We start from the raw sequence: 9,728 nt of genomic DNA, 5'->3' as shown, positions 1-9,728 counted from the left end.
AGTTAATTTTTTTGTGCAAGATTCCAGCATTTACAGTTTCTTGTGTCTGGACTTTTCATTCAATGACCTTTGGAATATTTTGCTCTGTCAAAGTACCATAAACATAACACATTGTTGGAAACTGTCCTGCTCCTACCTGAATAGTCACAGTCATACAGCATGGAAATAGGCTCTTTGGCCCAACTTTCCCATGCTGACCAAGATGCCCATCTACACTAGTCCCATCTATCCATGTTTGGCCCAAATCCCATTAAACCTTTCCTATCCTTGTACCTGTCCAAATGTATTTTAGATATTTTTGTACCCATCTCAACAACTTCCTCTAGCAGATTGCTCTATGTACCCACCGCCCTGTGTGAAAAGTTGCCCCTCTGGTCTTTCCTCTCACCTTAAACCTACGTCTTTGATTCCCCTACATCAAGTAAAATATTCTGTGTATCTAATAGACTATCTATTCCCTCATGATCTTATGCACATCTATAAGAGCACCCCACATCCTCCTGTATTCCAAATGGTGTCTGGATTAGGGGGTATTAGCTATAGGGAGAGGTTGGACAGACTTGTATTGTTTTATCTGAAATGCTGGAGGTTGAGGAGAGGCCTGAGCACTAGAAGGCATAGCTTTAAGGTGAGAGGGGGAAACATTAGCAGCAGATTTAGCTCTTATGGCTTAGGGAATCAAGTGATATGGGGGAAAAAGCCAGAACTGGGTACTGATTTTGGATGATCAGCCATGATCATATTGAATGGTGGTGCTGGCTCGAAGGGTCGAATGACCTACTCTTGCACCTATTTTCTATGCTTCCTATGTTTTAAAGATGTACAGGCCAACTTTTATTTTACGCAGATGGTTTTGATTGCCTGGTGACTGAGACAGATACAATAATTATGGAGAGAAGGCAGGAGACTGAGGTTAGAGGTAGATCAACTATGATTGAATGGTAGAATAGACTTGATGGGCTGAATGGCCTAATTCTACTCTATTCCCTATGACCTTATGAATAGTGGCATGTAAGAGGCTTGTGGCTTGGCATATGGGTATGCATGGAAAGGAGGGATATGGATTGTGTGCAGGTAGGTGAGAGATGGTCTTGGCATCACAGATATTATGGGCCAAAGTGCTGTCCTGTTCTGTAGTCTCAAAATGCGGTAGTAACTCAGCGGGACAGGCAGCATCTCTGGAGAGAAGGAATGGGTGACGTTTTGGGTCGAGACCCTTCTTCAGACCTGTCGTGTTCTCTGTTACCCTTCCACAGACATTTTATCTGTCCTTTTTTTCTTGCTTTTGTAATTTGCATAAAACTGTTTTACAGCTCCAGCTATTCCTGTCATTGATTAAAAATGCTGCCGAGCTAGCTCCGGGAATAACTGTTTTGCATGAAAGTCGTGGGTTGAAAAAAATAATGTCCTTCTTCGCTTACATCACGCATACATCCTCGCCTGACGTCAGAATAAAGTGAACAGCTCAACAAAAATCATCTCGTTCCATTCGATGACTGTGGAAATGTTTGTTATATTAACAAAAATAACATTGCCGGAATCTATCCGGCTTCTCGCTTTCCACAGCTATTTCGTTTTTTTGTTTTTTTCCCTTTGCGTTTTTTATTAACATAAAGTTGTTTTTACAGCTCCACCTATTCCAGTCATTGGTCAAAAACGATGACTGGCTAGCTTCTTGCTGCAGGAATAATTGGGTTGTTTTTTGTTTGCATTAAAATTTAAACCCGTGAGTTTAAAAAAAAACAATGTACTTTTTAGGAGTTTGACAGGGTGAACATGACGCTGCCCTGTGAGCCTGGGACAAAGTGGGCAACAAAGATAGCCGCCGACCTCGGCCCCCAGCGGTCACGCGAGTGAGTGCCCGGGCTCCAGCAGCTGGTGACAGGCGTGGCATCACGTGCCGGGGCGGGCGCACCAATCGCCGGCGAGACTGTACCCGGCCGCGGTGACGTATCCAATAAAAGGCGGCCGAGCTCGCGGGTGGAGTAGAATCTGGCCCGGATCGCGAGGAGTTGAGTTGCCTTCTGCTGCAGCAGTAGCCGCTGCTCTTTATTTACATTGTTTACTGTTCACACTTTAGTGGAGAAGGTGAGCCGGCGCTGGGTTACTGCTCTTTCTTCAATTAATTTACTGTGAATCATCTGCTTGCTTGATGCTTTACACTCGGGATTTGCTTTGGGGTAGGGCTGGAATTGTAACATTTTTTTTACGAGATATTTTTACGAGAGTGTTTTCGTATTTGTTGCGACCAGATTTATTTTTTAAACGAACGTTATCGTTAATTTTCGCTTCCCTATCCCATTTTTTTGTGTGAAAGATTCGTTCTGTTGATTTGTAATAATGCAAAGATGACTAGGGCTCGGACGGGTTTCCAGAGAATCGTGATGCTTCCCCCTTCAGTTTCCAGGCCAACGCCGATTTGCTGGAATGTTGAGTCTTGTGACCGGGTCGGGAACAGATACCGACGAGAAATTAGGCGCAGTTGATTTAACAGGCGTATAAGTAATTTAATAATAAGTGGACCTGCGCGATTTGTTACAAATAAATTATCTACGATCCGTTTGATTAATTTGAAATTTGTGATTCAAAATTGGTGTTGGTCTGCTAGCACTGCAATGACTTGGATGTTTGAAGTTAATTAAATATTTTGCCTCCAAGGGTGTGAATTTTTAATAAAAAGCTGATTTAACGTACCAAAAAGTGTGTCAATATAAACGGCGATTTTTGGTTCCGTAGGATGAAGACCTACTGTGTGCTTTCTTTGTGTCTGACTGGAATCTTGGCGGCCCCAAGCTTGGACCCGCAACTGGATGAGCCTTGGCAACAATGGAAAAGTTGGCACCACAAGAACTATGAGCAGGTAATGTGGCTAACTTCTACTAAGTTATTGAAATGTCTCTTGCTGAAAGGCACACATTTTGAAGAATTTTATTTTATTTTCAGAAGGAAGAAGGTTGGAGGCGAATGGTGTGGGAAAAGAACCTTAGAAAAATTCAACTACACAACTTGGGGCACTCACTTGGAAAACATTCATTCCGGCTAGGAATGAACCACTTTGGAGACATGGTGGGTTGATAAATGTACTGCTAATAGCATTTTTCATAATCTGTTTGATTAGATTGTCTGCAAGGAGGCCTGTATTTTTAAAAACAATCAACTTTGTTCAATCGTGTATGTTACTGTTTAGAATACGAATCAATTGCTTTGTGAAATGCACTTTTTTAAATTAATTTTCTTGAAAGAATGCTGCAGCCATGAATACGTGCCAGATTTTAAATGTCTGTATGTGTACTTAATGACCAGTGACCTGCTGCGCCAAGGTTCAAGTTCTGAAAAGTAGATTAGGTCGGGTTAGCTATTTTTCATCTGGCATAAGTGCAGATATCGAAATTGCATTATGTACCATAAATCTTATGAGACTAAAAATGTTTTTGGCCTTCAAACCCATATTGAGATGCTTTGCTAAAAATCCCTTGAAACATAATTACATTATTTTGGCCTTTTAGACGAATGAAGAATTTAGACAGATCATGAATGGCTACAAAGGTACAAAATCAAGTACGAAGGCTCGAGGGTCTCTCTTCTTGGAGCCCAGTTTCCTGGAGGTGCCCAAGATGTTAGATTGGCGTGAGCATGGATATGTTACTCCAGTTAAAGACCAGGTAAATGTTTATCAATAACACATCTAAATAACACCATACTGTTATAATACCAATATTTTTTTTAAAAACTAGAAGCAGTCAATATACAACTGATAATATTAGCAATGTATAAGTGACTGATATGCATGAAATGTTTTTATTATGATATGTACTTCTAATAAAAATATATTAAAAAAATTAAATAAATAATAATAATAACACCATACTGTCTAAAAAAAGGAGTTTAATAATGCTCATCAATTTTCTCCACAGGGACAATGTGGCTCATGTTGGGCTTTTAGTACCACTGGAGCTCTTGAAGGTCAACAGTTTAGAAAATCTGGCAAGCTTGTCTCTCTCAGTGAACAAAACCTTGTAGACTGCTCTAAACCTGAGGGAAATGAAGGGTGCAATGGGGGACTGATGGATCAAGCATTCCAATATGTGGAAGATAATGGTGGAATTGACTCGGAAGATTCTTATCCTTATACTGGCACGGTAATGGACAGTAGTCACTTTTTGTTATGTTGTTTTGTTCTGACATTTTATGCTGGTTTTGTCTTTTGTGCTCACTTGCTCTTCTCTCAATTACTGTGATTTCCCTCACTACCACATTATGGCTGTTAAGGTTTCTTGCAGAATTCACAAATGCTCCCAAACATCTAAAATGAAATATTTAAAACGCATGCGCAAATAATTTGTGGGGAGGATAATGTGGAGTTTTTTTCAATTTGTCTCCCGATGCACGTGCCATGGCTTCATACTATTTAGTGGTATGAATTAATAATTAATAACCATTTTCCAGAAACACAAACACACCCCAGTAATCTCCAGTCCAATGCAATGAAATAAATTCTACAACTCGGATTATCACTTGGCAGGCTGCGGAATATGTGCATCACAAAGCTTGCGCAAGAGCAGATGTCCCTGGAACATCTTTAAAGTATTAATTCCCAATGTTTGAACATTAAACTGGAGATGATTGACCCCACAATATCTTAAATTCAGACACGGCATGAGCCTCTATCATTGAGAAAAGGCTAGTGTGGTGGACATTATAATTCTCGCTGAATATTTGGTTTAATGACTCACCCACATAAGATTCAATTTTCTGAGGATTTAGCACTACAGTATTTTTGTTCCATTTTATTAACGCTTGTGATTTTTCTCTCTGTATTCAGCCAATGAGCTATGGTAAAGTTTCCCAAAATAGTTTTGTTGCAAGCATACAAGAAATGTAAGAGTCGGGATGTGAGCATTTGGATCTGTGCTAGCTACAGGTTGGGTAAGCTACAGTTTCGTTCTTTACCCTGCAACTTATGCTCGCAGATATGTCCATCCATTCCATTAGGATTTTTTGGCCACCAACCTAGGCTAAGGGCTAGCTCACTCAGCCAATTAACCTAACATTTGTGAGAAAACCATCTGCAGGTGTATTAAAGTTGTTTCCAGGTTGCATGATCATAAGCTAATGATGGCATAACTTTTGTTTTCTTCATCAGGATGATAGTCCTTGTCACTATAATCCATCATACAATTCTGCAAATGATACTGGATTTGCAGATGTTCCAAGTGGTAAAGAAAGAGCCCTGAAGAAAGCAGTTGCTGCTGTCGGGCCAGTTTCTGTTGCCATTGATGCCAGTCATCATTCATTCCAGTTCTATGAATCTGGTAAGAACCAAGTAATTGTGTCAAAGCTGATCAGATTACAATGGATTTTACATCTGAACAGTAGGGACCTAGTCAACTCAGTCTGCCTGATAGAATAACCACTCCATAGATTTTCTCCTGTGCACTCATTGTCACCCGAGCAACATTTGACTTCTAACACAGGATGGTTTATAAATCGAGAGGAATTGAGAGCATGGTGGCACATGATAATATGGCAGATTGGCAATATAAACATAAATTTGCAGTGCAGAGCAAATCTAGAATTAGTGAAATGTTCAAGTAGAATCAAAGCTATGTGCAGCTTAAAGAGTGCACATAGTGTTTGCAATAAGATGAGATCACAGTGGAGATAACTCGGTCTGATCGGTATAATGGAGATGTGGTTGCAGAGTGATTATGACTGGGTATTTCAGTATTTCAGATTGTAGGTTCCAAAAGAGGTGAAATAGCATTGTTAACTGAAGAAAGTAATAATGCAGTGAGCTGTGGTTAAAAGTAGTGGGTAATGTAGGGATAAGATGGAGTAAAAATTGGAAATGTCTTGTGCATGTTTTGAAGAGAATGGTCTTGAGATTCTAATCTATTGATTGGAAGAACCAAATTGGCATGGATTTCTAGATATTACATGGAAACGGGCCCTTCAGCCTGCTGAGCCTTTGCTGATCAGCGATCCCCATATATTAGCTCTATCTTACATACTAGGGACAATTTACAGAAGTTAATTAACCTATAAGCCTGCAATTCTTTGGAATGTGGGAGGAGCATGAAGGACCCAGAGAAAACCCACGCAGTCACAGCGTTGACGTACAAATTCCATACAAACAGCACCCGTGGTCAGGATTGGTCCCGGGTCTCTGATGCAGTGGTGCACCACCTCAGTGGTGCAGTCTGAGGAAGGATTCTGACACAATATGTCACATCCATTTCTTCCAGAGGTGCTGCCTGAGCTGCTGAGTTACTCCAGCACTTGTGTTTAAAAAAAATAAAATAATAATAATCACTTTTTTTCAATGAAAACATAAAACAGTGGTTTGATCCTGTGGTCTTCACCCTCAAACTGCATCTAGATTTATCAGTGTGGTCATATTTGCATACAGGAGGTCTTTAACCACAAGAATAATTATTAAGCTTTCTGCATAATGCAGTCAAATCTGAAATGGTAGGATCCACAACATAGTGCTCCAAGAAGCAATTCCTGATACTTCAGTAATTATTCTTCCATAGTGGTGCGGCATAAGAGCCGTTACCTGCAAGGTCACTGCGACTGAGTGCCCCCCCTGAGTTGCTCTAGCATTTTACAGTTTTTGTTTTGATCAATCTCCATTCTGCAGTTCTGTGATAAAAAAAATTAAGGTGTGAACGTCGAATTGTCTCGAGTGGGAAAGTAAACTAAGAAGCCGATCAGTAGCTGAATTATAGGAGATATTCAAACCGCTGGATTTTATCCCAGTTAGAAACGATTCGACAAAGGGGCATAAACAGGCTGACAAAGGTCGATTGAGGCTGATGTTAAATTGAAAAGTAGGGAATACGAAGTTGCACAGGCTGATCGTTTAAGAAACTTATAGACGGGAACATGGATAGGACATGTTTAGAGGGGTATGGACTCTGCCATGATTCTATAAGTGGCATAAATAGGTATGAAGGGCTTAGTGGCCGACTTACTATTTTATTTTTATATTGAGTGCTTTTTCCAAGGTGGTTTGTTTGGTAATTGGAGATCTTTTCTTATAGCACTAAACAGCAAATCTGGAAAATAGGTGGGGGTGGGACAGAGGCTGATACGTACGTGATAGGGGGTTTGCTCGGCAGCTGGGAGGATAAAGGCTAGAGATGAAAAGGAGACAGTAGGGTGTTGGTTAAAAGGGGTGAAATGTGAAGCCAGAGAGGATATGGGCAGAAGGGAATGTGTAAGGGGAGGAAGAGGTGGAGTGGTAAGTCGGCAGGATAGTGAATAACCATTGACTCTGGTTGCTTTTATATTTCATGTGTTGCTTTTATATTTCAATTCCGAGTCCATGATTTGTGAAAGATAGCAAATACGCTATACTAAATCTGGTTTTTACTCTTATTTCCAATTAGGCTAGGTTTTTTTCACATTTGAAAAAGACCTGGGTGTAAAAATAGCCATTGGTTACAAAAATAATAATAATAAGTAAGAATTGGTAAGAATGGCTTGTAAATTGTCTTTGTTCAATTTAGACTAAATCCAGAATGGTGGTAGATTTGCTCTTCCTTTTGCTGAAGGTGAAATTCATCTTGATACCACAAACGGTTTCCCCCAGTTCATCTTCCTTGTCATTCATCAGGCATATCATTCAATAATCCTGCAGAATTCAATGGTTAGTTTGTTGCAGCTAAATGTCTTGCTAAACGTAATATGTCTTGCTGAGATGAAGGTTGGATACTTTTGCAGCCTTTTGTTCAATACAATTTATTTGTTATCATTTGAACCTCTTGAGGTTCAAACGAAATTTGGTTTCTGCAGTCGTACACACAAGAAAAAGAACCAAGACACAACACAATTTACACAAACATCCATCACAGTGAATCTCCTCCTCACTGTGATGGAAGGCGAAGTCTTATCTCTCCCCTGCACTCCTCCCGATGTCAGAGTCCCTGGTGGGCGATGGTAAGTGTCGGGTGATGCAAGGCCGCGCTCCGGGTCTTGATGTTGGAGCCCCCGGCGTGCGCTAGCAAGTCCCACGGCCGTTAAAGCCGCGCCGGGCGATGTAAGGCCCTGCTCCAGGTAATACACTTAGGGGAGTTTAATTTTGCTAATAATAATCATTCAACGTACTGGCACCGACTCTTCATTTCCCCCTTCCCCCCCCCCCCCCCCCCCCCCCCCCCCCCCAAAAAAAAATAATCTGGTTTGGTCCTAATTTTAAAAGACTGCCAGTGTTGTATCCACTTTAAGATAAGCAATACTGGGCTTTGGTATACAAAATAATACAATGAACTTGAATTGATAAATCTCTGAGCCTGTGATTATGCAAGAATTTAAATCTAAGTGTTGGTTGACAGGTATTTACTTTGAGGAAGACTGCAGCTCCACAGACCTGGACCATGGTGTTTTAGTAGTAGGTTATGGCTTTGAGAAAGAAGATGCTGATGGAAAAAGATACTGGATTGTTAAAAACAGGTACTGTACACTATCAAATTTTCAAACTAAAAATTGTTCAATGTCTTCACAATGTGAATGTTAAATGTGTTTTTCTGTTTATTTTAGCTGGAGTGAACAATGGGGTGATGGGGGATATGTAATGATGGCCAGAGACAGAAAAAACAACTGTGGAATAGCTACTGCTGCCAGCTACCCCCTAGTATAAATATTATACTGCTGTATTCAAAAGAACATGATATATACAAAGACTCGTAAACAGTTGCCAACACCTTTTCAGTAAGCAGATTGCCTTAGGATGAAATTGTCTGATGGTTTTTTTTCCCCACAAGTCGGACTTTACCTTTGCTCTCCATGAATCTGCTTCGGTTTGGACGATAGATTAGCTGCATTGCAGCTCATCACTGGGCTGAATGGCCAAGAAATTGAAGTTGCAATGGTATGTGGTTAATCTTGTTGCAAACTCATTTGTATCTTCAGTATTTTAAGATATATATAGTCCCAGAAAGCTGTTTTTAATGAGGAAATTGATACCAGTTCATTTCCAGAAAAATAACTAATTGGTTCTGCTTATTGTGCACTGCTCGACTGGTTCTAACTGTGTAATTGCTGTGCAATGCACAATCTGAATGTTCCTGTTAATGCATTTTTGTTTGTAATTGGAAATAAAACAAATTACTCAACACTCGCATTTGAATGGTATGCTGTTCATGTATGTAGATCATGAGTAATAATTAATGATGTTTGGTGAAACCAGCAGTTTCTTGAGTAAGCATTGGTTCTGCACAGCTCTTTGTAAACAGTGGTCCAGGATACAATGTTCTTAACTGGTGTTGTTTGTACTTCTTGAGCTGTCTGGCATTCAGTTTGTCTTTCATTTTGTTCTCCACTTGGTTGAAGAAGGGGAGAAACCAAAGGAACTGTCAAATGTTCTTGGTGGTAAGAACAAATTATGTGTGCATAGAATGGCACAGTACAATGGGCCATTCAGGCTATCTCGGTGGGGGGGGGGGGCTCGCATCTGTAAAATGATTTGCTTTATTCTTTTCCAAGATTGTTTTATCTCTGCTAAATGTGCTGGTATTTCCCTCATGCCTTTAAATGGCATTGCAGAGTTCTATAATTTTAACTTAAATCAATAAGGTTGTCATTTAGCACATTATTTCTTTCTTACAGTTGCATCATTTAATTCTGGGCCTTTCTTCCCAGCACCTTTTCTGAGTATTAGTATGCTGTTGGTAACCTGAAATTGTGGTGGCTGATCTGGATATCACTTGGTTAAACCCACTTCA

At 40.2% G+C, this 9,728-nt stretch overlaps 1 protein-coding gene across 2 annotated transcripts; it reads left to right on the top strand.

Moving 5' to 3' along the window:
• The first annotated feature begins 1,939 nt into the window (after positions 1-1,939).
• On the top strand, positions 1,940-9,124 carry ctsla (cathepsin La). 2 transcript variants are annotated; one of them, XM_055632926.1, is made up of 8 exons: positions 1,940-2,088; positions 2,737-2,860; positions 2,944-3,066; positions 3,507-3,662; positions 3,915-4,139; positions 5,144-5,312; positions 8,340-8,457; positions 8,545-9,124. In XM_055632926.1, exons 2-8 carry the CDS (start codon positions 2,738-2,740, stop codon positions 8,642-8,644), a joined length of 1,014 nt encoding a protein of 337 aa, XP_055488901.1. In that variant the 5' UTR covers positions 1,940-2,088; position 2,737; the 3' UTR covers positions 8,645-9,124. The 2 variants fall into 2 exon arrangements, with proteins under 2 accessions (XP_055488901.1, XP_055488902.1); XM_055632927.1 differs by lacking the exon at positions 1,940-2,088 and adding an exon at positions 2,137-2,180.
• Positions 9,125-9,728: the final 604 nt, after the last annotated feature.

Source organism: Leucoraja erinacea, chromosome 3 (assembly GCF_028641065.1).
Source record: "Leucoraja erinacea ecotype New England chromosome 3, Leri_hhj_1, whole genome shotgun sequence".
In the NCBI taxonomy this organism is placed as follows: domain Eukaryota; kingdom Metazoa; phylum Chordata; class Chondrichthyes; order Rajiformes; family Rajidae; genus Leucoraja; species Leucoraja erinaceus.
Note: the sequence above shows the minus strand (reverse complement) of the source record. Positions and strands in the feature narration are given on the sequence as shown.

What these genes read in the sequence shown, in the direction of transcription:
- ctsla (XM_055632926.1), top strand. Translation starts at nt 2,738, where the DNA reads ATGAAGACCTACTGTGTGCTTTCTTTGTGTCTGACTGGAATCTTGGCG. An exon ending in ACCACAAGAACTATGAGCAG is followed by an intron (nt 2,861 to 2,943) that starts GTAATGTGGCTA and finishes TTTTATTTTCAG; the next exon opens with AAGGAAGAAGGTTGGAGGCG. An exon ending in TGAACCACTTTGGAGACATG is followed by an intron (nt 3,067 to 3,506) that starts GTGGGTTGATAA and finishes TTGGCCTTTTAG; the next exon opens with ACGAATGAAGAATTTAGACA.